Source organism: Myotis nattereri (genome assembly GCF_964212035.1).
Source record: "Myotis nattereri genome assembly, chromosome: X".
Lineage (NCBI taxonomy): Eukaryota > Metazoa > Chordata > Mammalia > Chiroptera > Vespertilionidae > Myotis > Myotis nattereri.
Genome location: NC_138078.1, coordinates 52,431 through 79,005, shown reverse-complemented (window position 1 = coordinate 79,005; position 26,575 = coordinate 52,431). Strand labels below are relative to the sequence as shown.

The following is a 26,575-nucleotide window of genomic DNA, read 5'->3' as shown; positions in this document are numbered from 1 at the left end:
TGTCCGTCCTTCCTTCGAGGGGGGGGGCATGGGGCCAGCACCCACCTGTCTGTCCACCCGTCCGTCCTTCCTTCCCGGGGGCGGGGGGGTGGGGCATGGGGCCAGCACCCACCCTCACCTCCCTTCCTTCCATCCGTCCGTCTTTCCTTCTGCTGGTAGGGGCACAGGGCTAGCACCCACCCACCAGCCGTCCACCCTCACCCACCCTCCCTCCATCAATCTGCCCATCCATCATTCCTTCCTCCCATCCGTCCGTCCATCTGTCCTTCCGCCGGCCCAGGAGGCACAGCTGAGGGCCTGGGAGTGGCCCACGCAGAGGCTGGGCTTCGGGGGATGAGGACGAGGCTCCGTGTGCGGGTCCCCAGCACCGTCCGTGGGGGGCGGGCGGCCCTGACCCGACGCTGAGCTCCTGACCCTTGAACGGGTCCCGAACGGTCCTGAGCTCAGCTCCCTGTGAGCTTCTGGGGTCCCCTACACCCCCCCCCCCGTGGGAGGCCGTGCCTGGGACCCCAGCCCACGCCCGGTGTGTCTGCAGAATGTGGCGCTGCTGGAGGAGGAGGCGGACATCAACCAGCTGACGGAGTTCTTCTCCTACGAGCACTTCTACGTCATCTACTGCAAGTTCTGGGAGCTGGACACCGACCACGACCTGCTCATCGGCCAGCAGGACCTGGCCCGGCACAATGACCACGGTGAGCGGGACGAGGGGGACACGGCAGATTAGGGACGGGGACAGACAGCTGTGCACGGGGGACAGGGGATGGGCAGGTGTGTGCACAGGGGACAGGTAGGTGTGTGTGCACAGGGGACGGACAGGTGTGTGTGCACAGGGGACGGGGGATGGGCAGGTGTGTGTGCACAGGGTACGGGTAGGTGTGTGTGCACAGGGGACGGGCAGGTGTGTGTGCACAGGGGACGGGGGATGGGCAGGTGTGTGTGCACAGGGGACGGGCAGGTGTGTGTGCACAGGGGACGGACAGGTGTGTGTGCACAGGGGACGGGGGATGGGCAGGTGTGTGTGCACAGGGGACGGACAGGTGTGTGTGCACAGGGGACGGGGGATGGGCAGGTGTGTGTGCACAGGGGACGGGCAGGTGTGTGTGCACAGGGGACGGACAGGTGTGTGTGCACAGGGGACGGGGGATGGGCAGGTGTGTGTGCACAGGGGACGGGCAGGTGTGTGTGCACAGGGGACGGACAGGTGTGTGTGCACAGGGGACGGGGGATGGGCAGGTGTGTGTGCACAGGGGATGGGCAGGTGTGTGCACAGGGGACGGGCAGGTGTGTGTGCACAGGGGACGGGGGATGGGCAGGTGTGTGTGCACAGGGGATGGGCAGGTGTGTGTGCACAGGGGATGGACAGGTGTGTGTGCACAGGGGACGGGCAGGTGTGTGTGCACAGGGGACGGGCAGGTGTGTGTGCACAGGGGAGGGGCAGGTGTGCACAGGGGACGGGCAGGTGTGTGTGCACAGGGGATGGGCAGGTGTGTGTGCACAGGGGATGGACAGGTGTGTGTGCACAGGGGACAGGCAGGTGTGTGTGCACAGGGGACGGGCAGGTGTGTGTGCACAGGGGATGGGCAGGTGTGTGTGCACAGGGGATGGGCAGGTGTGTGTGCACAGGGGATGGACAGGTGTGTGTGCACAGGGGACGGGCAGGTGTGTGTGCACAGGGGACGGGCAGGTGGGTGTGCACAGGGGACGGACAGGTGTGTGTGCAGAGGGGACGGGCAGGTGGGTGTGCACAGGGGACGGACAGGTGTGTGTGCACAGGGGACGGGCAGGTGGGTGTGCACAGGGGACGGACAGGTGTGTGTGCACAGGGGACGGGCAGGTGGGTGTGCACAGGGGACGGACAGGTGTGTGTGCACAGGGGACGGGCAGGTGGGTGTGCACAGGGGACGGACAGGTGTGCACAGGGGACGGGCAGGTGTGTGTGCACAGGGGACGGGCAGGTGTGTGTGCACAGGGGACGGGCAGGTGTGTGTGCACAGGGGACGGGCAGGTGTGTGTGCACAGGGGACGGGCAGGTGTGTGTGCACAGGGGACGGGCAGGTGTGTGTGCACAGGGGACGGGCAGGTGTGTGCACAGGGGACGGACAGGTGTGTGTGCACAGGGGACGGGCAGGTGTGCACAGGGGACGGGCAGGTGTGCACAGGGGACGGGCAGGTGTGTGTGCACAGGGGACGGACAGGTGTGCACAGGGGACGGGCAGGTGTGCACAGAGGGGATGGGCAGGTGTGTGTGCACAGGGGACGGACAGGTGTGTGCACAGGGGACGGACAGGTGTGTGTGCACAGGGGACGGGCAGGTGTGTGCACAGGGGATGGGGGATGGGCAGGTGTGTGCACAGGGGACGGACAGGTGTGTGTGCACAGGGGACGGGCAGGTGTGTGTGCACAGGGGATGGGGGATGGGCAGGTGTGTGCACAGGGGACGGGCAGGTGTGTGTGCACAGGGGACGGACAGGTGTGCACAGGGGACGGGCAGGTGTGCACAGGGGACGGGCAGGTGTGTGCACAGGGGGGAGGGGAGTCCTTATTCGAAGGGAGGTGAGGACACAGGCTCACAGAGGGCGGCCCTGGGAGGACACGGGGAGGAGACGGCGTCTACACGCCACGGAGAGGCCTCAGGCGGGACCAGCCCCGCCCCCACCTGGTCAGACCCAGGACGAGGATACGTCTCGTTCGGTGACCGTCGGGGCCTCCGTCACTGCTGCCCCTGCTCTCCCTCCCCGCCACCAGGGTCTGGGCGGCATTTATCGTCTCCGCACCGGCAGGGTCTGGAGGGGAGGCCCAGCCTGAGGGGTGGCTGCAGACCTGCCCTCTGGGCCCCTCTGGTCCGAGGGCCCATCAGCTTCTCCTGTGCCTCCCGGCCGGCTCAGCCCTGGGCCTGGAGAGCGGGGGGCGGGGGGCATTTGGGTGCCTGGGTGCACCCCGGCCTCGGCATTTCAGAGGCCCCCACAGTGCGGGCACTCACCCCGTCTCCCCCCCCCCCCCCCCAGCCATCTCCACCAAGATGATCGAGAGGATCTTCTCGGGAGCCGTGACGCGGTACGTCTCGGGCGCGTTCCCTCCGCGGTCGGCCCTTCTCTCTGTGTCCAGCCCGCCCTCCCTCTCCCTCCGGCACCTCCTGCTCGGGCAGCGGGTGCCCCGTCTCCTGAGGGCCCAACGGGACAAATGACCGTCACATGTCACTCAAGGTCATAGATAAGGACCCGGGTGCCCTGAGTCACGGGGACACGCCTGGCACCCAGGGCGGTAGGTGAGGACACGCCTGTCACACGGGGTGGTAGGTGAGGACACGCCTGGCACCCAGGGCGGTAGGTGAGGACACGCCTGTCACAAGGGGTGGTAGGTGAGGACACGCCTGGCACCCAGGGCGGTAGGTGAGGACACGCCTGTCACACGGGGTGGTAGGTGAGGACACGCCTGGCACCCAGGGCGGTAGGTGAGGACACACCTGTCACACGGGGCGGTAGGTGAGGACACGCCTGTCACACGGGGTGGTAGGTGAGCACACGCCTGTCACACGGGGTGGTAGGTGAGGACACGCCTGGCACCCAGGGCGGTAGGTGAGGACACGCCTGTCACACGGGGTGGTAGGTGAGGACACGCCTGTCACACGGGGTGGTAGGTGAGGACACGCCTGGCACATGGGGCGGTAGGTGAGGACACGCCTGGCACCCGGGGCGGTAGGTGAGGACACGCCTGTCACACGGGGCGGTAGGTGAGGACACACCTGTCACACGGGGTGGTAGGTGAGGACACGCCTGTCACACAGGGTGGTAGGTGAGGACACGCCTGTCACACGGGGTGGTAGGTGAGGACACGCCTGTCACACGGGGTGGTAGGTGAGGACACGCCTGTCACACGGGATGGTAGGTGAGGACACGCCTGTCACACGGGGTGGTAGGTGAGGACACGCCTGTCACACGGGGTGGTAGGTGAGGACACGCCTGTCACACGGGGTGGTAGGTGAGGACACGCCTGTCACACGGGGTGGTAGGTGAGGACACGCCTGTCACACGGGGTGGTAGGTGAGGACACGCCTGTCACACGGGGCGGTAGGTGAGGACACGCCTGTCACACGGGGTGGTAGGTGAGGACACGCCTGTCACACGGGGTGGTAGGTGAGGACACGCCTGTCACACGGGGTGGTAGGTGAGGACACGCCTGTCACACGGGGCGGTAGGTGAGGACACGCCTGTCACACGGGGCGGTAGGTGAGGACACGCCTGTCACACGGGGCGGTAGTTGAGGACACGCCTGTCACACGGGGCGGTAGGTGAGGACACGCCTGTCACACGGGGTGGTAGGTGAGGACACGCCTGTCACACGGGGTGGTAGGTGAGGACACGCCTGGCACCAGGGCCACGGGTCGTAAAGGACACACGCTGTGGCCACGTGAGTCGTCAGTGAGGGACCGTGGTGCCGGCGTGTCAGGCCCGGCGTCTGTGACCCTGAGTGACCCTGGGCCGCCCCGAGGCTGCGAGCGAGGCCCCGGCTGTCACTGCCCACCGGGTCCAGTGTCCCCCCTCTTCCCGCCCCCCCCCCCCCCATGGGGACCGAGCTCCCAGCAGCGGACGGCTCCTCCTGGAGCCGCTCCCCACGGTCCGTCTCGCTGCCCGGCTCCAGGGGCCGGAAGGTGCAGAAGGAGGGGAAGATCAGCTACGCCGACTTCGTGTGGTTCCTCATCTCCGAGGAGGACAAGAGGACCCCCACCAGGTGGGCGAGCGCCCTGCGCCCTGTCCTGCTCGGGGGGTGCCCCTGGGAGCCATGGGGGGTCGGTCCCAGGAGGGATCAGTACTGGGGGCCATCGCCAGGCAGACTCGGTCCCGGTAGGGTCAGGAGTGGCAGAGGGCCTTGGTCTGGGAGGGGGGTCCCAGGAGGGCCTTGGTCTGGGAGGGGGGTCCCGGGAGGGCCTTGGTCTGGGGGGGGGTCCCGGGAGGGCCTTGGTCTGGGGGGGGGGTCCCGGGAGGGCCTTGGTCTGGGGGGGGGGTCCCAGGAGGGCCTTGGTCTGGGGGGGGTCCCGGGATTGACCTTGGTCTGGGGGGGGTCCCGGGAGGGCCTTGGTCTGGGGGGGGGTCCCGGGAGGGCCTTGGTCTGGGAGGGGGGTCCCGGGAGGGCCTTGGTCTGGGAGGGGGGTCCCGGGATTGACCTTGGTCTGGGAGGGGGGTCCCGGGAGGGCCTTGGTCTGGGGGGGGGTCCCGGGAGGGCCTTGGTCTGGGAGGGGGGTCCCGGGAGGGCCTTGGTCTGGGAGGGGGGTCCCGGGAGGGCCTTGGTCTGGGAGGGGGGTCCCGGGAGGGCCTTGGTCTGGGGGGGGGTCCCAGGAGGGCCTTGGTCTGGGAGGGGGGTCCCGGGAGGGCCTTGGTCTGGGGGGGGGGTCCCGGGATTGACCTTGGTCTGGGAGGGGGGTCCCGGGAGGGCCTTGGTCTGGGAGGGGGGTCCCAGGATTGACCTTGGTCTGGGAGGGGGTCCCGGGAGGGCCTTGGTCTGGGGGGGGGTCCCGGGAGGGCCTTGGTCTGGGAGGGGGGTCCCGGGAGGGCCTTGGTCTGGGAGGGGGGTCCCGGGAGGGCCTTGGTCTGGGGGGGGGTCCCAGGAGGGCCTTGGTCTGGGAGGGGGGTCCCGGGAGGGCCTTGGTCTGGGGGGGGGGTCCCGGGATTGACCTTGGTCTGGGAGGGGGGTCCCGGGAGGGCCTTGGTCTGGGAGGGGGGTCCCAGGATTGACCTTGGTCTGGGAGGGGGTCCCGGGAGGGCCTTGGTCTGGGGGGGGGTCCCGGGATTGACCTTGGTCTGGGGGGGGTCCCGGGAGAGCCTTGGTCTGGGAGGGGGGTCCCGGGATTGACCTTGGTCTGGGAGGGGGGTCCCGGGAGGGCCTTGGTCTGGGAGGGGGGTCCCGGGATTGACCTTGGTCTGGGGGGGGTCCCAGGAGGGCCTTGGTCTGGGGGGGGGTCCCGGGATTGACCTTGGTCTGGGGGGGGTCCCAGGAGGGCCTTGGTCTGGGGGGGGTCCCGGGATTGACCTTGGTCTGGGGGGGGTCCCAGGAGGGCCTTGGTCTGGGGGGGGTCCCGGGATTGACCTTGGTCTGGGAGGGGGGTCCCGGGAGGGCCTTGGTCTGGGGGGGGGTCCCGGGAGGGCCTTGGTCTGGGAGGGGGGTCGCAGGAGGGCCTTGGTCTGGGGGGGCGTCCCGGGAGGGCCTTGGTCTGGGAGGGGGTCCCGGGAGGGCCTTGGTCTGGGAGGGGGGTCGCAGGAGGGCCTTGGTCTGGGGGGGCGTCCCGGGAGGGCCTTGGTCTGGGGGGGGGTCCCGGGAGGGCCTTGGTCTGGGAGGGGGGTCCCGGGAGGGCCTTGGTCTGGGAGGGGGGTCCCAGGAGGGCCTTGGGCTGGGAGGGGGGTCCCGGGAGGGCCTTGGGCTGGGAGGGGGGTCGCGGGAGGGCCTTGGTCTGGGAGGGGGGTCCCGGGAGGGCCTTGGTCTTGGGTGGGGGGGTCCCGGGATTGACCTTGGTCTGGAGGGCGTCGTGGGCGCTGGCTGACGGCCGCCCCCGCAGCATCGAGTACTGGTTCCGCTGCATGGACCTGGACGGGGACGGGGCGCTGTCCATGTTCGAGCTGGAGCACTTCTACGAGGAGCAGAGCCGCCGGCTGGACAGCATGGGCATCGAGGCCCTGCCCTTCGAGGACTGTCTGTGCCAGATGCTCGACCTGGTCCGGCCCCAGAGCCCAGGTCGGCCGCGCCGGGGGAGCCCTCGGGGGCCCCATCTGAGGGGAGACACCGTCTGAGGGGGGACGCCCTCTGGGGGGGGGCACGGATTGGACGGGCCACCGGGAGGGACCCAGGACCCCTGAGGTCAGACGGACAGACAGACGAGAGGCCGTCTCGGGGTGGGTCTGGGCCTGGGGCCGAACCTCCCTGGGGCCCTGCGGTCCCTCCTGTTGGGTCCCGGGTCCCAGCAGCTCAGGGCTGTGGCGCCCCCTGGTGGCCAGTTTCTCGTTTCCTGTTCTGCCTGTGGATGTGGGGTGTGCATGGGCACCCCCTCTGTCCCCCACCTCCCCCCACCTCCATCCAGGCCCCATCCCCCTCTGTCCCCCCACCTCCCCCCCCACCTCCATCCAGGCCCCACCCCCCCTCTGTCCCCCCACCTCCCCCCATCTCCATCCAGGCCCCACCCCCCCTCTGTCCCCCCACCTCCCCCCCATCTCCATTCAGGCCCCATCCCCCCTCTGTCCCCCCACCTCCCCCCCATCTCCATTCAGGCCCCATCCCCCCTCTGTCCCCCCACCTCCATCCAGGCCCCATCCCCCCTCTGTCCCCCCACCTCCCCCCCATCTCCATCCAGGCCCCATCCCCCCTCTGTCCCCCCACCTCCCCCCCCACCTCCATCCAGGCCCCATCCCCCCTCTGTCCCCCCACCTCCCCCCATCTCCATCCAGGCCCCACCCCCCTCTGTCCCCCCACCTCCCCCCCCACCTCCATCCAGGCCCCACCCCCCCTCTGTCCCCCCACCTCCCCCCCCACCTCCATCCAGGCCCCACCCCCCCTCTGTCCCCCCACCTCCCCCCCCACCTCCATCCAGGCCCCACCCCCCCTCTGTCCCCCCACCTCCCCCCCCACCTCCATCCAGGCCCCACCCCCCCTCTGTCCCCCCACCTCCCCCCCCATCTCCATCCAGGCTCCATCCCCCCTCTGTCCCCCCATCTCCCCTCTGTCCCCCCATCTTCATCCAGGCCCCATCCTCCCCTCTGTCCCCCCCAGGCCCCCCCATGTCCAGGCCCACCCCCCCACCCCCACCCCGTCCTCAGCTAGACGCCCTCCCGCGTCTGTGTGTCCGTCTCGGGGTGTCAGGAAGCACAGCTGTGCCGGGGTTTGGGGTGCGACCGGGTGGGACCCCTGAGGGCGCTGCCGTGACCGTGCCCCCCCCCCCCCAGGGAGGATCACGCTGCGGGACCTGAAGCGCTGCCGGCTGGCCCACGTCTTCTTCGACACCTTCTTCAACATCGAGAAGTACCTGGACCACGAGCAGAGGGAGCAGGTGTCCCTGCTCAGGGTGAGTGTGGGGGGGGCCCTGTGGGGGGGAGTGAGGGGGGGTCCCTGTGGGGGGGGGGCTGTGTGGGCGAGGGGGGGGTCCTTGCTCAGGGTGAGGGGGGTCCCTGTGTGGGTGAGGGGGGTCCCTGCTCAGGGGGAGGGGGGTCCCTGCTCAGGGAGAGGGGGGGTCCCTGCTCAGGGTGAGGGGGGCCCTGTGTGGGGGAGGGGGGTCCCCGTGGGGGTGGGGGGGGCCGGAGCCGCAGGGCCGGGCGCTGAGGCCGTGTCCCCCTGTGACCCGCGGGCCCCGCAGGAGACGGAGGCGGAGGGCCCCGAGCTGTCGGACTGGGAGAGGTACGCGGCCGAGGAGTACGACCTGCTGGTGGCCGAGGAGGCTGCGGGGGAGCCCTGGGAGGACGGGTGAGCGGATGGGGAGACGGGGGGGGGGGGGGGGGCGGGGAGGGAAGGGGAGACCAGGGGAGAGGGGGGAGATGGGGGGAGACAGGGGGGAGACGGGGGGGCGGTAGTTGGGAGGCAAGGGGGGGCCAGCACCCAGGATGACGGACGAGGGCCCCTCTTGGCCGCACGGTCCTGGGCTCGGGGCCGCAGGTCCTCACTCTCGGGCGGCGGCCTTGGGGTTCCCTGCCTCAGTTCCAGGCGTTTTCTGAACCGAAGCCATGGGGTCATCCCCTCGTGTGGGGGTGGGTCTTCCTCCCCTTGGGTCCCCCCCGCCGTCCCCGGGCGCGGCTCTGGGCCCAGTCCGGGTGCTCCCCTCGGGGCGCCCCCCCTCCCCCCAGTCCCTGTGAGTCCGGGACGGGCACCGGCAGGTCCTCGCCGCCCGATCGTGGTGGGCAGCCCGGCCCGCGTCCTGCAGGTCCTGCTTGTCGTTGTCGCCGCCGCCGACGGGCGGGCTGGTGTGGGTGCCGGCGGCTCCTGGGTCTTGGGTTCCGGCTCCTGGGTCTCGGTTCCGTCCGTCCCCCTCCCCCCGTCTGGGTTCTTGTGGGGCCTCGGCCTCCCGTCCGCACGGTCACGGCCCCCGGACGGGGGACTGTCCTGCCCCCGAGGGTCCTCGCCTGCGTCCCGTCCCGGATCCGACCGGCAGCCGGGCCCCGAGCCCCCAGGGGGTCCTGCTCGTGGGGCTGAGCCCTGGGGCCGAACCGCAGCCGGAGGCGGGTCCCCCGCTGGGGGGGTCCGCCCGGCATCGGGGCGTCCAGGGCCCGGGGCGCCGCTCCAGCCTGTGGGCGTCGGCTCCACGGCCCCCTGATGGCAGGCACCGCCCAGGCCGGCGTCCTCCCTGGGATCCCTGACTCTGGACCCCCCCCCGTGTCCCCCGTGTCCCCTCACGAGTCCAGGGCCCCTGTGTCCCCCCCGTGTCCCCTCACGTCCCCTCAGGAGTCCAGGGCCCCCATTCAGCCCCCCCCCCGTGCCCCCCGTGTCCCCTCAGGAGTCCAGGGCCCCCGTGTCCCCCGTATCCCCCGCACTCACCGCGGCCCACCCCCCCACCCCCCGCAGGTATGAGGCGGAGCTGGGCCCCGCGGACCAGAAGCTGGGCGGCCTGCACGCGTCCCTGGCCCAGAGGCCCTTCCTGGAGGCGCCGGCGCTGGGCGCGGTGCACCTGTTCGACTGCGAGGCTGACGAGGAGCTGCAGCCGTCCTGACCCCCGAGTCCTGAGCCCCGAGTCCTGAGGGCGTCCTGAGCCCCGAGTCCTGAGCCCGGGCGTCCTGAGGGCGTCCACGGCCCGGCCCCGGGGGACAGCGTGTGCATGTGGGTGGCTGAGCTTCTACAGACGTGAGCTGCGTGTGCGACGGCGACCTGTTTATTCACACGGAGGCCGGTCCCGGGGGTCCCCGGAGGCCGTGTCCCCGCCCCCCTGGCGGGCAGAGCAGGCGCCCCGGACCCGGGGGACGCGGTGGGACCCCCGCAGCCCTGGCTGGCTGCCCCGGGGAGGCGTTTGCAGAGACGGGCCCAGGACGGTTCGCACCCCAGGGTCCGGCGTCGGCCCCGGAGGCCCTGCCTGACCTTGGCCGAGTGCGCCCGAGCTGGAGCCGCGCGGCTCTCTGCACGCGTGTCCCTCTGCACGCGTGTCCCTCCGCACACGTGTCCCTCTGCACGCGTGTCCGGGCACGGGGCCGCCCACACGGGCGCTGAGGTGGCCGCGTCCTCCTGAATGTACAGACCGTGTAAAGTGAACTGTTATTTGCTGTGCAGAGCGATTTTAAAACGTTTTACGAGATCACATTTGTATTTTCGAATAAATAACTCGAGGGTTTTCAGCCTTAGGCTCCGCGCACCCAGCCAGCAGCCCACGGCCCCCCTGACACAGGTTCGGGGGCCTGGGGTGCAGGTCCCGTCCCCGCGGCTCCTGGTCCTGGGATATGGGGTCCCCCCTGGGGGCATGGGGTGTGTCTTACGTGATCCCCGGGTCGTGGGACCTGGGGTCCCCCCAGGGGCACGGGGTATGTCTTACCTGATCCCTGGGTCCTGGGATGCGGGGTCCCCCCTGGGGGCACGGAGTGTCTTACCTGATCCCGGGTCCTGGGATGCGGGGTCCCCCCTGGGGGCACAGGGTGTGTCTTACGTGATCCCCGGGTCCTGGGATGTGGGGTCCCCCCTTGGGGCACAAAGTGTTTCTTACATAATCTCAGGGCCTGGGACCTGGGAGTGGGTCCCCCCTGGGGGCACGGGGTGTGTCTTACCTGATCCCCGGGTCCCGGGATGTGGGGTCCCCCCTGGGGGCACGGGTGTGTCTTACCTGATCCCCGGGTCCCGGGATGTGGGGTCCCCCCTGGGGGCACGGAGTGTCTTACCTGATCCCGGGTCCTGGGATGCGGGGTCCCCCCTGGGGGCACAGGGTGTGTCTTACCTGATCCCCGGGTCCCGGGATGTGGGGTCCCCCCTGGGGGCACGGGTGTGTCTTACCTGATCCCCGGGTCCCGGGATGTGGGGTCCCCCCTGGGGGCACGGAGTGTCTTACCTGATCCCGGGTCCTGGGATGCGGGGTCCCCCCTGGGGGCACGGAGTGTCTTACCTGATCCCGGGTCCCGGGATGTGGGGTCCCCCCTGGGGGCACAGGGTGTGTCTTACCTGATCCCGGGTCCTGGGATGCGGGGTCCCCCCTGGGGGCACGGAGTGTCTTACCTGATCCCGGGTCCTGGGGACGGAGAGACAGGACTGGCCCAGGGCCGACACCTGCGGGTCAGACGCTCCCCTTGAGCCGCGTGCCCCCCACTCAGGGACCCCCTCTCCTGGGAAAACCTAAAATACGAGCTCTGAGCCTCCTCTCTGCCCGGGAGCAGGTTCCCCCTCCTGCCAATGTCCCTTCCAGCCCCCCGCCTGCTCCGCCTGCCTGCCCCCTGGCCTGAGCCCCCCACCCCCACCCCCACCCCCCCACCCCCCACGCACACGGGCCCGGACCGCCCGGGGAACAGACATGACCTGGTGGCCTCAGCCCTCCCGGCAGCCCCCGGACCCACAGGAGTTGGTCCCCCTGGTCCTGTCCCCGTCTCATCGGGGGGAAGGCCCTGGCTGGTGCTGCTCAGTGGTTACAGCACCCCCTCCCACAGAAGGTCCCGGGTTCGATTCCAGTCGATGTCTCTCTTCCCCTCCCCTCCCCTCCCCTCCCCTCCCCTCCCCTCCCCTCTCTCTAAAAGTCAATGGGGAAATACCCCTGGGGAGGACTGAAAAGAGAAGGGCCCCCCCACTGATGGCTCAGACCAGCACCCCCTCATGCGGGTTTCGGACCCACATCCAGGGGAGGGGTCTCTCCGGCACCTGCGACCTCAGCAGAGAAATTGGGGGAAACCAACACGCCCCACGGACCCTGACCCCAGGGTCACGGGGACCCGGCTTCCAGGCCCCGCAGCCCCGCCCCCGCCCCCCCACCTCGGGGCGCCCAGCCGTCGCCACCAGACACCCGCCCGGACTCACCCTGCGCTGCTCGCGCTGCGGGAATCGGGAAGCCAGCAGATGTGGGGCGCCCAGTGGGTGTCCACGGGCAGGTCCCCCGTCTCCCCCTGCACCCCATCCCCATGCCCCTGTGGCCCTTGGCGTCACCCCCATGAGCCTCTGTGACGTCTCCGGCCGGAGCGCCACGCCCACTGGTTTCCCAGGTGCCCCCCCAGCCGCAGCCCTCCCCGCCCTGGCCGCCCGCACACCCCCTGCTGCCCCCACACCCTGGTACCTGCCCTCGTCCACCCCACGCCTGGCGCGCCCTGCGCCCCGCGGAGGCCCGGTAACCGCTCCGGTGCACGCACATTCCCACGTCCCCCACAGGGGGCTCCTCACCTCCAGTTACGGGGTCCCCGCCCCCCGGCAAAGGTACCCCCTGCCCCCCAACCCCAGCGGCCCCACCGCAGGCTCCGGAGACCCCACGGGAGGGAGGCGAGCCCAGCGGGACCAGGTCTCCGAGGTCGGTCCCGCCTGGACCGCGTGCGCCCTGCGCGGCGCATCTCCAGCTCCGGCCCCGACGGGAGGGGCGCGTCCTGCGGACAGAGCGCCCTCGGCTGGCGGTTCTTCCGGCACCAACTACAGACGGAATTTTCCTACCGACCCCGGGCTCGGCGGGTGCGACGAGGCTGTAAAAGGGTACGATGCTGCCCCGGCCGGTGTTGCGCAGTGGATAGCGCATCCCGCTGCGGACTGAAAGGTCCCGGGTTCGATTCCGGTCAGGGCACAGGCCCCGGTGGCGGGCTTGATCCCCAGAGCGGGGCGTGCAGGAGGCGGCCGGTCCATGATTCTCTCATCATTAATGTTTCTCTCTCTCCCACTCGCTTCTTCTCGGAAATCAATAAAAATTTTTTTTTTTTTTAAAAAAGGATGAGATGCCTCCGGGTCCATGGCTCAGAACGGAAACACGTTTAGAGAAACAGACCCGGACAGGGCGCGCTTTGACCGGGTGGCTGTGCCGGGGCCTGACCGCTCCGGGAGGTTTTCTCCGGAACCGCTGACCATTCTCGCCCGGCACCCCGGGCGCGAGCTGAGCTGCGGGTGACGTCACAGATGAGCCCCTTGTCATCGGGCTCAGAGCTCCTGCAGGCGGGACTGCAGACCCTGCCCTCCCCTCCCCTCCCCTCCCCCCCTTTCCTGTTACACTTTTTCTCGCAGCTGCACGGAGCTGCCTTCTCCCTCGTGTGTCGATAACCAGCCAAGTAGCGAGGGGCTCGGAGCAGGTTTTTGTGGGTGACCTGGGCCCCCCGCTGCCCGCAGAGAGAATAAACGCTCCTACAGGGTCACCCCCGTCGCCGCTGGATTGGCCTCAAGGGCGACAGGCGGCCCGGACCCAATTGTGTCGTTTCACGCGGGGAAAGCGGACACGTAACACGTTTCCTCCGCTGGACGCGGGAGACGCTGGTGAATGAACGCGGGGAGCCCCACGCGGCCCGTCCGCGGCCCCAGGAACCCCGGGACTGAGGCGGGAGCCCGGCTGGTGCGTCCCGAGCGGGTGCGCTCGGGGGACGCCCCGCGGATAGATGTTGGGCAGGTCCCGCACGTGCCAGGGCGCCCCAACTCCACCCCCTTGCTCACCGGCCCCCTAACCCCGTGCACCTCCTCCTCCCCGCCCCCCACCCCCCACCCTTTCCCGGCACTCAGCGCCCAGCGCTCCCCCTGGCGGGCACCAAGCCGGCCCGGTCCTCCGCGCCCCGTCCCCGTGCAGCCTCCGGTGTGACTTAAAGGCTCCGGTTCACGCTAAAACCCCAAATTAGCCTGACGGTGTGGCTCAGTGGTTGGGCGTGGATCTAGGAACCAGGAGGTCAGGGTTCAAGTCCCGGTCAAGGGCTCAGGCACGGGTTGCGGGCTCCATCCCCAGTGGGGGGCGCGCAGGAGGCAGCTGGTCCATGATTCTCTCATTCTGGATGTTTCTTTCCTTCTCCCTTACTCTCTGAAATCATTAAAAACATAGTTAAAAAGTAAAATAAAATTCCTCCGTGCCTTTAAAAAATAATAAAGATAAATAGCGCAACCCAGCCACTCCTCTAATATTATTAATCCTTATCGGGGAACATTTATTATTATTATTATTATTTTATTTATTTTATTTTTATTTTATTTATTTTATTTTATTTATTTTATATTTTATTTATTTTATTTTATTTTATTTTTTATTTTATTTTATTTATTTTATTTTATTTTATTTTTAGAGAGTGAAGGAGGGGGAGGGAGGGGGAGGCCATGGACCGGTTGCCTCCGAACGCGCGCGGCCGGGGCAGGACCGGCACAGACACGGCCAAACCTCCCCCGGCAGCTCCGCGCGGTCGCCGCGTCACCTTCATTTCCGGTCCCGCACCTGCTGCCGATCGGCAGGAAGACGCCGCCTTTTCCTGGAGCAAATGCTTCCACGGTTTCCCTGCCAACGCCGGGCCGAGTCTAGCACGTGACCCATCTCCTTTAGGCTCCTCCTTGACAGGTACCGTCTGCAGAGCCCGGTCCCCGTCGGTTCCGACACATCCCGCCGGTAACCATGGAAACCGTGTCAAACGGGGCGCGGAGGGCAGGGGCCGGAGCCTCGCCCCCTCGAGGGTCCCCTAGCGCCCCGCGTTCCGTCTCCCGACCACCGCGACCGCACGTCAATCACACGGCGGCGAGCACGTGACACGGCCCGGCCAATGGGGAGCCCGCACGGAAGCACGCCCCCGAGGCCCCGCCCCTTGGCGTTCGGCCGCGCGCGGGATGTGGACCCTGCGGGCCGCCGTCCGCCGGGGGGCCTGGCTCTCCCGCTTGGTTCGCGGCCGCCCGGTTCCGAAGGCCGCGCCGCCGCCGCTGCCGCCACCGCCCTGGCCCGGGCGCGCGCTCGCCGCCTTCGGTACCGGGAAGGCGGGGGGCCTGCAGGGGCGCGGAGGCGGAGGCCGCGGGCCGCGGGCGCATGGCGGGACTAGCGGAGCCGGGGAGGCGGAGGAGGAGCCGGAAGATGAGGAGGAGGAGGAGGAGGAGGAGGAGGAGCTGCTGCGCAGGGAGCCCTTGCTGCCCTCGGGGACCCAGCGCGTGTGCCTGGTTCACCCCGAGATCAAGGGGGGACCGAGGAAGCCGACGCTGACTCGAGGTGACCCCGCGCGGGAGGGGGCGTGGCCTCGAGGGCGGGGCTCACGGGGGCGGGGCTTCTGTGGCTGGAACTCCGGGCGGGGTTGGAAGACTGGACCTCATAGGGCGGGGCTTTGGGGGGCGAGGACGAGCTGAGTGGGCGGGGCTTCGGTGAATTGACCTTACGGGGCGGGGGCTCCGATGGCGGGAAGCCTGGGGGCGGGGCTTCGGGGATTGGAAGTCGACTGGGAGCTGAGGGGCGGGGCCTCGGAGGCGGGGATGCCAAGGGCTGAACTCATAGGATAGGTGGCTAAGGGGCGGGGCTCTCATGATGGACTTCGGAGGGCGGGGCTTGAGGGAGGGATGGAGAGGATTGGAATTCATAGGGCGGGGGCCAAGGGGGCGGGGCCTCATGGGCTGGAACTCGGAGGATAGCTCAGGGGGCGGGGCTTCGGGCGGGGCTCTGAGGGGGCGTGGCTTCAGGGGCCTGACCCCTAGTCCCTGAGCTCCGAGGGGGGAAGTTTGAGGCTCCAGCTTTGGGGCTGGACTCTGAGGCTCGAGCTTTTAGGCGGGGGTCCCTGTGGGGCGCAGGGCTCCGAGGGGCCGGGGCTGGGGGCCTGAGGTGCACCCCCTTCCTACCCGCCCCTGAAGCCGCGTCTCTCCCAAAGCCGAGTGGCAGGTGGCGGAGGCGAAGGCGCTGGTGCACACGCTGGACCACTGGTCGGTGGTGGAGTCGATGGTGGTGCCGACCAAGGCGCCCGACCGGAAGCTCATCTTCGGCAAAGGCACCTTGGAGCAGCTGACGGGTGGGTCCGCTGCCCCTGCCCCCCTCCCTCCTCCCCCCTCCCAGCCACCCAGTCTCAGCGCCTGATGTGGGTCCTGCCCGTGAACCCCGCTCTCCTGGGACACCCAGTTGTGGGCTCATGATCAGAGCATGGAGCTGGCAGGACCCTGCCTGTCTCCCCGAGTCTTAGCTGCATCCCCTCCCCGCGGGGTCATGTCCCGGGGTCACGTCCCCTCCGTGTGTGTGTGTTGTGAGACCCACGCGCCCTGAACACGGACCCCGGCTTCCCCTGGACCCTGTCCACACCCCAGCCTCTGGGGACGCAGCCAAGCAAAGGGTGATGGTGCCCGTGGGGCGGAGCCCCTGACAGGCCTCTGTCCCTTAGAGAAAATTAGGAGCCTGTCGGAGGTCACCGCTGTCTTTCTGAACGTGGAGCGGATGTCCATGCCCGCGAAGGTACCGGGGTGCGCGGGGTGCTGTCCACTCCCTGGGCTGGGGCCTGGGGTCACCTCCTCACCTGAGGTCTGGGGATGGGGTGGGCTCCTTTTTTATGTTTTTACTAGAGGCCCGGTTTGCAACATTTGTGCACTGGTTGGGGGGGGGGGGTCCCTCGTAGGCCCTCTCCCCATGGAGCGCACTGACCACCAGGGGGCAGCTCCTGCATTAAGCGTCTGCCCCCTGGTGGGCAGTGCATGTCACAGCGATCACTTGTCCCACCATGTGGTCGATTTGCATATTAGCCTTTTATTATACGGGATTGATTTGAGAGAGAGGAAGGGAGAGAGAGAAGCATCCATGAGAGAATCACGGATCGGCTGCCTCCTTGCACGCCCCCCACTGGGGATCAAGCCCACAACCCGGGCCTGTGCCCTTGACCGGGAATCGAACCCAGGGCCCTTCAGTCCACAGGCCGACGCTCTATCCACTGAGCCACACCGGCCGGGTTCTCTCCTTTTCTAGAAAGAACTGGAGGCCGCCTGGCGCGTGCAGGTGTTCGACCGGTTCACCGTGGTCCTGCACATCTTCCGCTGCAACGCCCGGACCAAGGAGGCTCGGCTGCAGGTGGCCCTGGCCGAGCTGCCCCTCCTCAGGTACCGGGCACCGAACCGGGGGTCGCAGCACACAAGCCCCCTTCCTTTTTTCTTTTCTTAAAAAAATATATATATATTTATTGATTTCAGAGAGGAAGGGAGGGGGGAGAGAGATAGAAACATCCGTGATGAGAGAGAATCACAGTCGGCCGCCTCCTGCACGCCCCCTGCTGGGGATGGAGCCCGCAACCCGGGCCTGTGCCCCAACCGGGAATCGAACCCTGACCTCCTGGTTCCTAGGTCCACGCTGAACCCCTGAGCTAAGCTACGGGTGGGACATTCATGATGGACTCCATAGGGCGGGGCTTGAGGGGAAGGGAGGCAGAGGGTTAGGACTCAGGGCGGGAGCAGAGGGGGCGGGGCCTCTGGGGGGGGCAGAGGGGGCGGGGCCTCAGAGGTTGGAACCAATGGGGCAGGGAGTAGGGGCGTGGCCTCAGCGACTGGAACTGAGGGCGGGAGCTAAGGGGGGGGCCTCAGGGCGGGAACTAATGGGGCGGGAGTAGGGGGCGTGGCCTCAGGGGCTGAAACAGGGGGCGGGGCCTCGGGCTGGAACTAATGGGGCGGGGTGTAGGGGGCGTGGCCTCAGGGGCTGGAACTAATGGGGCGGGAGCTGAGGGGCGGGTCTTTCTGGACGGACTTCATGGGGGGGCAGCATAGCTTGTTGGACGCCTGATGGGGCTTCCCCTCCAGGAGGGCCCGTCCCTGTGGGACCCTGTGCCTTTGAGAGTGAAGGCCCAGCAGAGCGGGGACCCCACGCAGGAGGGGGGACCCCATGCAGGAGGGGGACCCCACGCAGTAGGGGGGCCCCATGCAGGAGGGGGGCCCCATGCAGGAGGGGGGACCCCGGTGCACTCCTCCCTATCAGACACCCGCCCCCCGTTCTGCCCCCCTCACTTGGGACGCGTGAGGCGCCCCCTCGCGCCCCCCACGGCCTCCGCATCCGCTCCATCTACTGAGCTGCCGTGTCCCCGGCAGGTCCAACATGAAGCACGACCTCGCGCGCCTGGACGGACACGGAGGCAACTCCCGCTACATCATGGGGTCGGGTGAGTGCCCGGGGCGCGTCTCGGGGGCGGGAAGGAAGGGCCGCCGCTGGGGAGGGGACGCGGCCCCGGGCGACCCTGCTGGGGCCCGGCTGCGCCTCCGCCTCGTCCGTGGACACATCGAGCCAGCAGGGACCCCGGGGGCCTCGGGCGGGTGCGACAGAGGACCCCAGACCTGGGGTTGGAACAACAGACATTCACCCCTCCCCCCCCTCGTCCTGGAGACCAGGCGTCTGAGGTCCAGGGGTCCCAGGGCGGGTCCCTCCAGAGGCTCCAGGGAGGGTCCCCCCTGCGTCCCCCAGCTCCTGGGGCTCCAGGCCTCCCCGGGCTGGTGGCCGCCGCTGCCTCCCTCCTCTGCCTCCCTCCGTCTCCACGTGGCTGCTCCTCTGTGTCCGACAAGGACCCTGTCCCTGGAGGGGGGCCCCCCCGACCCAGGACGGCCTCGGCTCCGACCCTTCACCCCATCCCACCTGCAAAGACCCCGTTCCCATAGGAGGACCCGTTCCCCGATTCTGGGGGTCGGGATGTTGGGGGAACCACTCAGTCCACTGAGGATATCGGGGCTCCCAGCCGAGTGGACGGGAACCCAGGTGGCCTCAGACGGCAGAAGTTGGAGGCGCGGCCACCTTTCCTTTCCTTTTCTTGTTGTTTTTTTTTTTAATATTTTTTATTGATTTCAGAGAGGAAGGGAGAGGGAGAGAGACGTGTCCGCGATGAGAGAGAATCATGGGTCGGCTGCCTCCTGCCCGCCCCTCCTGGGGACGGAGCCCACAACCCGGCCACGTGCCCGGACCAGGAACGGAGCTGTGACCTCCTGGTTCCTAGGTCGATGCCCAACCACTGAGCCACACCGGCCGGGTGGCGAGACTGCCTTTCTCCGGCCAGAGCTGGGCCTCAGAGCAGAAGGGGCTGGGCTGGCAGCTGCCTGGGGCCGTGGGTGCCCCGGCCGCGTCCCTCAGGGCCCGGCACACGGCTGGCCTTGCCGTCCTCCCCGTCCGCTCCCCGACCCCCCGCCTTGGCTGTTTCCAGGGGAGTCGTTCGTGCAGGTGCAGCAGCGTCTGATGAAGGAAAAGGAGACGAAGATCCGCAAGGCCCTGGAGAGGCTGCGGCAGAAGAGGCAGCTGCTGGGCCGGCAGCGCAGGCGGCGGGAGTTCCCCGTGGTCTCCGTCGTGGGGTACACCAACTGCGGTGAGCAGGCCTCCGTGGTGGGGTGCACCGGCTGCGGTGAGCGGGCCTCCGTGGTGGGGTACACCGACTGCGGTGAGCGGGCCTCCGTGGTGGGGTGCACCAACTGCGGTGAGCGGGTCTCTGTGGTGGGGTACACCGGTGCTGGGGTCCAACCCCAGCAGGTCCAGGGGTCCCCAAAGGTGTGGACGGAGTCGGCGAAGAAGGAATGACATGGAGACAGCATTCAGTTGATCACCAGGTTCTAGTCAGGTTCTCTTGCCAATTTCTGTAGTCAGGTTCAGTCCAGGATCTTTTGCCATGTTCTCTCGCTAGGTTCTGTCTCTAGGTTCTGAGGCCAGTCTCTGTCCAGGATCTTTTGCCATGTTCCCTCCAGCGAAGTTCTTCTGTCTCTAGAGAACGTTCTGTGTAGGTTCTGTGCCTCCTGGTTCTGTCTCTCTCTGTCTCTTGCTGTCTTGTTACATCTGTATTTATACCAGTTGATTCAATCCTATCAATCTCTATTACAAAGGTTAGGGCGTTTCTTATCTCCATTCCAGGGAGTAAAGATTATGTAGCTTAAGCATGATTGTTCGTAGTTAAAGTGACTAATTACCCGCCTGGCACTTAGTTAAGAGGTTTTATTCCCTCCCTAACTTCAGGGGAAAATCCCTACCTGGGGAAACAACCTTTCTCAGAGACCTTGGTTAAAGCACATAGTGCCTAGAAGGTGAGCAAACATATTAAGAACAGTATGCCATATATGCCAGGTCCCTTGAAACAGCAAGCATGGACCGGCTCCCGGCAAATTCCCCCTTTTTTATTTTTTAAAAGCAGGCATTAAAAAGAAAAACCTGAAATGCTCTCTTTTATCCATTTTAAGAGTAGGATTGGCGCTTTCCGCTATTACCTGAGTCCTGATCTATCACCCCAGGGAGAGCTTGCCAATCCTGCACTTTCCTGGGGTGGAAAGGCTGCAGTGGGGTTAAGGATAAGGCTCCTTGGGCCTACCTCCTCCCATGCCTTTACATTTACCTTTCCTTCCTCAGAAAAGCATGGACATACTTCTTGTATAAAACGTTCTGTCTGACTGGGAGTAACCTTAACTCCTCTGCTAGCAAGTATATGTGTTAAAAGATCAATACAGAGTCTTCTTTCTTTGGACTCAGTATGGCACATCTTCTCAATCTAAGTTCTGTACTATCCACCTTCTTACCCTACTTATCCTCTGTAGGGGGGTCTGCAGTACCCTGGTGGAGTCCTATCCATCCCGAGTGTGGGGTTCTCAATGGGGGGGAGGGCTTACCTAGGGGAATCCTGTTCCAGGGGTTCCCAAAGGTGTGGACGGAGTCGGCGAAGACTATCCACCCTCTTCCTACGGTGGAGTCCTATCCGTCCCGAGTGCAGGGCGCTTACCTAGGGGTCCCTGTTCAGGCGCCAGATGCCGGGGTCCAACCCCAGCAGGTCCAGGGGTCCCCAAAGGTGTGGACGGAGTCGGCGAAGAAGGAATGACATGGAGACGGAGTTCAGTTGATCAGCAGCCTAGCCCGGATCTCTAGCCAAGTTCTGGTCAGGATCTCCAGCGAAGTTCTGGTTAGGATCTCTAGCCAGGTTCTGTGTCCATGTTCTCTTGCTAGGTTTTCCAGCCAGGTTCTCCAGGTTCTCCAGCCAGGTTCTGTAGCCATGTTCCCTCGCTAGGTTCTCCAGCCGGGTTCTGTCCAGGTTCTCCAGCCAGGTTCAGTCACCAGGTTCTAGTCAGGTTCTCTTGCCAATTTCTGTAGTCAGGTTCAGTCCAGGATCTTTTGCCATGTTCTCTCGCTAGGTTCTGTCTCTAGGTTCTGAGGCCAGTTTCTGTCCAGGATCTTTTGCCATGTTCTCTCCAGCGAAGTTCTTCTGTCTCTAGAGAACGTTCTGTGTAGGTTCTGTGTCCTGTTGTCTTGTTACAACTGTATTTATACCAGTTGATTCCAATCCTATCAATCTCTATTCCAAAGGTTAGGGCGTTTCTTATCTCCATTCCAGGGAGTAAGGATTATGTAGCTTAAGCATGATTGTCCGTAGTTAAAGTGATTAATTACCCGCCTGGCACTTAGTTAAGAGGTTTTATTCCCTCCCTAACTTCAGGGGAAAATCCCTACCTGGGGATTCAACCTTTCTCAGAGACCTTGGTTAAAACACATAGTGCCAAGAAGGTGAGCAAACATATTAAGAACAGTATGCCATATATGCCAGGTCCCTTGAAACAGCAAGGATGGACCGGCTCCCGGCACACCGGCTGCGGTGAGCGGGCCTCCGTGGGGGGGTACACCAGCTGCGGTGAGCGGGCCTCCGTGGTGGGGTACACCGGCTGCGGTGAGCGGGCCTCCGTGGTGGGGTACACCGGCTGCGGTGAGCGGGTCTCCGTGGTGGGGTGCACCGGCTGCGGTGAGCGGGTCTCCGTGGTGGGGTGCACCGGCTGCGGTGAGCGGGCCTCCGTGGTGGGGTGCACCGGCTGCGGTGAGCGGGCGTGGAGGAGGGGGGTCCCGCCCCGTGCGGGGCTGCTTCTCTCTCTCTCCCCTCCTCCCCTCCCTCCCTCCGCTCTCTCTAGAAATCAATGGGAAACTATCCTCGGGTGAGGATTAGCGTAGGTATGTGAGTATAGATCAAGTAACCAAATACAGGAGAAATAGGTGTCGATAAACGTGATTTTTTAAAAACCATATGTATATGCGTCCGAATTTTCACCCTCGAGGAAGTGCAAGTACTGAGCCGGCTGTCACACAAACACCGGGCCCTCCTTCCGCAGGAGCCAGGGGCGTGGGCGACTCTCACACACGTGTGTCCTGTCCCCGACGTGTGTCCTGTCCCCGACGTGTCCTGTCCCCGACGTGTCCCGTCCCCGACGTGTCCTGTCCCCGCCGTGTGTCCCGTCCCCGACGTGTGTCCCGTCCCCAACGTGTCCCGTCCCCGACGTGTGTCCTGTCCCCGACGTGCAGGGAAGACCACGCTGATCAAGGCTCTGACGGGCGACGGCGCCATGCAGCCCCGGGACCAGCTGTTTGCCACCCTGGACGTCACCGCCCACGCGGGCTCCCTCCCGTCCCGCCTGGCCGTCGTCTACATGGACACCATCGGCTTCCTGTCCGAGCTGCCCCACAGCCTCATCGCGTCCTTCTCCGCCACCCTGCAGGACGTGGCCCACTCGGTGAGCCGGTGGGCGGGCGGGCGGCTGGCAGTGCCGGGCCAGGGGCCGATCCCCTGACACAACGCATTGGGGGCTGGTCCCCCACATGGGACACCAGCCGGGCTGGGTTCCCCACATGCAGGACTCAAGCCGGGCTGGGTCCCCCCACACACAGGACACCAGCCGGGCTGGGTCCCCCACACACAGGACTCAACCTGGGCTGGGTCCCCCCCCACACACACACAGGACACACCCAGGACCCTCACACACACACACACAGGACACACCCAGGACCCTCACACACACACACACAGGACACACCCAGGACCCTCACACACTCACACAGGACACACCCAGGACCCTCACACACACACACAGGACACCCAGGACCCTCACACACACTCACACAGGACACACCCAGGACCCTCACACACACACAGGACACACCCAGGACCCTCACACACACTCACACAGGACACACCCAGGACCCTCACACACACACAGGACACACCCAGGACCCTCACACACACTCACACAGGACACACCCAGGACCCTCACACACACACAGGACACACCCAGGACCCTCACACACACTCACACAGGACACACCCAGGACCCTCACACACACACAGGACACACCCAGGACCCTCACACACACACAGGACACACCCAGGACCCTCACACACACACAGGACACACCCAGGACCCTCACACACACACAGGACACACCCAGGACCCTCACACACAGGACACACCCAGGACCCTCACACACACACACACAGGACACACCCAGGACCCTCACACACACACACAGGACACACCCAGGACCCTCACACACACACAGGACACACCCAGGACCCTCACACACACACAGGACACACCCAGGACCCTCACACACACACAGGACACACCCAGGACCCTCACACACAGGACACACCCAGGACCCTCACACACACACACACAGGACACACCCAGGACCCTCACACACACACACAGGACACACCCAGGACCCTCACACACACACAGGACACACCCAGGACCCTCACACACACACAGGACACACCCAGGACCCTCACACACACACACAGGACACACCCAGGACCCTCACACACACACACAGGACACACCCAGGACCCTCACACACACACAGGACACACCCAGGACCCTCACACACACACAGGACACACCCAGGACCCTCACACACACACAGGACACACCCAGGACCCTCACACACACACACAGGACACACCCAGGACCCTCACACACACACACAGGACACACCCAGGACCCTCACACACACACAGGACACACCCAGGACCCTCACACACACACAGGACACACCCAGGACCCTCACACACAGGACACACCCAGGACCCTCACACACACACACACACACACAGGACACACCCAGGACCCTATGCTCACACAGGCCAGGTCCTGGATGGGGTCCCGGGACGGGAGGTCGGGAGGAGGGTGAGTGGCATCGGCCTCGCTGGGCTTGCTCAGGAGGATGTCCGCGCCCCTGGGAGTGGCCGCCACCTGCAGGGACACCTCAGGCTCAGCCGCGGGGACTGACCCCGGGCAGCGCTCCTGCCTCCGCACTTTCTGAAAATCTGAGACTTTTCCGAGATAAAACATTTTAATAACTGAAGTCTCCTCCTGAAAACGAGCCCAGAAGCAAACACCCCAAATACCAGGGCACCTTTCCGGGGGGGTGGGGTTCTCAAGTAGCTTTTCTGCATCTTCCTGTTGCACAGAGACCAGCCCGTGAATTGTTTAAAATTGGGCAGGAAGCTCCTTAAATTGTGAACAGATTGAAGGTGTCATGGGGGGTGCAACAGCCCAAAGCTTGACTGAAGCCCTTGGGTGGCTGGTCGGCCAGCACCTGCGGGTGGGGGTGGAGACAGGCCTAGCGGGGCCCCAAGTCCCAGGAATAGCCCCCCAGTCCCTGTACAGGAGGGACCCCAAGTCCCAGGAATAGCCCCCCAGTCTCTGTACAGGAGGGACCCCGAGTCCCAGGAATAGCCCCTCAGTCCCTGTACAGGAGGGACCCCGAGTCCCAGGAATAGCCCCCCAGTCCCTGTACAGGAGGGACCCCGAGTCCAGCGCCCGGAGCAGCTGGGGCAGGACCTGAACAAGGGGCCTCGCCCCCAGGGACCAGCTCAGCTCTGTGGTCTCGGGCGCCCCACCCAGGGTCCCACCCGGGCCTGGGGCAGCCCCCCTCCGTCCTGCGGGTCCCGAGTGGGCGGGGGGGGGGGGGGGGGGGAGACCGTTCCCGGCCACGAGCCCCGCTGCCCGCAGGACGTGATCCTGCACGTGCGGGACGTGAGCCACCCCGAGGCCGAGCTGCAGAAGGTCAGTGTGCTCGCCGCCCTGCGCGGCCTGGGGCTGCCCGCGCCGCTGCTGGACTCGGTGCTGGAGGCGCACAACAAGGTGGACCTGGTGCCCGGGTGAGTGGGCGGGGCGTCCCCCTGGGGCTCCCCATCCGCGGGGACCGGGTGCCGGGTGAGTGGGCGGGGCGTCCCCCTGGGGATCCCCATCGTGGGGACCTGGGTGGGCGCCATCCGGGGATCCGGCTCTACCCTAGCCCCTCCCACAGCCCCGTCTGTCCCTACACCCGCCCCAGAGCGGCCAGTTGGGGTGACGCGCTCCGCACCGCGCGCCCCCATTCCCCCCCCCCCCCGCCTCCGGGTTGACCCTCTGCCCCTCCCGCTGCCCCTCCCGGGAGGACTCGGGGTCCCAGGTGGGGCCGTGGGGGCCTCGGCCTCGTCCTCGCTGAGCGGGGTCTGCCCGCCGCCAGGTACCGGCCGTCGGGGCCGCGCGCCCTGGCCGTGTCCGCGCTCCGCGGGCTGGGCCTGGAGGAGCTGAAGGCCGCGCTGGAGGCCGCCGTGCTGAGCGCCACCGGGAGGCGGCTGCTGACCCTCCGCGTGCGGCTGGCCGGGCCGCAGCTCAGGTGCCCGGGGCTGCGGGACGGAGGGGGCGGGGCTGGGGGCGGGGCCGGGAGGCGGGAGGGGCGGGGCCGGGAGGCGGAGGGGGCGGGGTCTGGGGATGGGCGGAGCCATCAGACCGATGGGCGGGGCCGCAGCTCAGGTGCCCGGGGCTGTGGGACGGAGGGGGCGGGGCCGGGGGGCGGGAGGGGCGGGTCCACGAGGCGGAGGGGGCGGGGCTGGGGAGGGGCGGAGCCACGAGGTGGAGGGGGCGGGGCTGCAGGACGGAGGGGTGACAAGTCTGAGGGGATGGGCCGGGCCACCCAGGAGAGGGGGCGGGGTCTGGGGATGGGCGGGGCCGCAGCTCAGGTGCCTGAGGGGTGATGAGTGAGGGGGCGGGGCCTGGTGGGGCGGGGCGGTGGCTTGGAGAAGGGGGCGGGGCGGGGCCATCCGGGGCGGGGGCGGGGGCGGGGCCGGTGGCTGCTCCCAGGGACCTGCGGGTTCGCACACCTGAGTCATCCCCACGTGCGTCCCGGGCCCGCGGGCGGACCCACCGGGAACGCGCAGGTCCGAGTGGCTGGCGCCCGGGGCAAACGTCACCCCGAGCTCCCTGCTCCCCGACCGCGTTCCTGACCCGCCCCCCGCCCCCCGCCCCCCAGCTGGCTGCACGCCGAGGCCGTGGTGCAGGACGTGCAGGTGGTCCCCGAGGCCGGGGTGGCCGACGTCACCGTCATCATCAGCGACGCCGCCTACGGCCGGTTCCGGAAGCTCTTTCCAGGGTGACCGGCCGGTCCCCGGAGGACGCAGGTCCCGCGGAGGTCGGTGGGCGGACACGCGGGCTCCCACCCGCCCGGCGGTGCATCGAGGGCGCGTGGAGGGGACCGCCTCCCTCCTGATGGTTCGGCCACCGGCCGCTCCCCCCGGGCCCCCGTGTCCAGAGGAAACCAGACTTCGGGCCTCGTGTCCACTCCAGGAAGTCGGTTCCTGCAGCATCGGCTGCTCCAGGTGCCGGGGGTCCTGGACCGAGGCCTGCACCCCGGACCGTGGCCTGCACCCCGGACCGTGGCCTGCACCCCGGACTGACGCCTGCACCCCGGACCGTGGCCTGCACCCCGGACCGAGGCCGGCACCCCGGGCCGACGCCTGCACCCCAGACCGAGGCCTGCACCCCGGACCGACGCCTGCACCCTGGACCGCGGCCTGCACCCCGGACCGACGCCTGCACCCCGGACCGACGCCTGCACCCTGGACCGCGGCCTGCACCCCGGACCGACGCCTGCACCCCGGACCGAGGCCTGCACCCCGGACCGAGGCCTGCACCCCGGATCGACGCCTGCACCCCGGACCGCGACCTGCACCCCGGACCGACG

The 26,575-nt window shown here is 67.3% G+C and overlaps 2 protein-coding genes across 2 annotated transcripts in view; both read left to right on the top strand.

The window, feature by feature from the left end:
* LOC308511308 (serine/threonine-protein phosphatase 2A regulatory subunit B'' subunit beta-like) overlaps positions 1-10,292 on the top strand; it is a 36,262-nt gene extending 25,970 nt beyond the window's left edge. The window contains exons 7-13 of the mRNA XM_081081344.1: positions 536-692; positions 3,006-3,054; positions 4,639-4,728; positions 6,548-6,723; positions 7,926-8,044; positions 8,333-8,439; positions 9,532-10,292. Coding sequence (XP_080937470.1) covers positions 536-692; positions 3,006-3,054; positions 4,639-4,728; positions 6,548-6,723; positions 7,926-8,044; positions 8,333-8,439; positions 9,532-9,676 — 843 coding nt within the window. The 3' untranslated portion in view covers positions 9,677-10,292. The remainder of the gene's footprint in view (positions 1-535; positions 693-3,005; positions 3,055-4,638; positions 4,729-6,547; positions 6,724-7,925; positions 8,045-8,332; positions 8,440-9,531) is intronic.
* Positions 10,293-14,685: 4,393 nt separating this feature from the next.
* LOC308511220 (putative GTP-binding protein 6) lies at positions 14,686-26,109 on the top strand (the record flags this gene model as incomplete). Its single annotated transcript, XM_081081232.1, has 10 exons — positions 14,686-15,055; positions 15,702-15,839; positions 16,203-16,273; positions 16,778-16,908; positions 17,884-17,954; positions 18,981-19,139; positions 22,091-22,299; positions 24,580-24,728; positions 25,079-25,231; positions 25,865-26,109. 10 exons carry the CDS (start codon positions 14,686-14,688, stop codon positions 25,986-25,988), a joined length of 1,575 nt encoding a protein of 524 aa, XP_080937358.1. The 3' UTR covers positions 25,989-26,109.
* Positions 26,110-26,575: the final 466 nt, after the last annotated feature.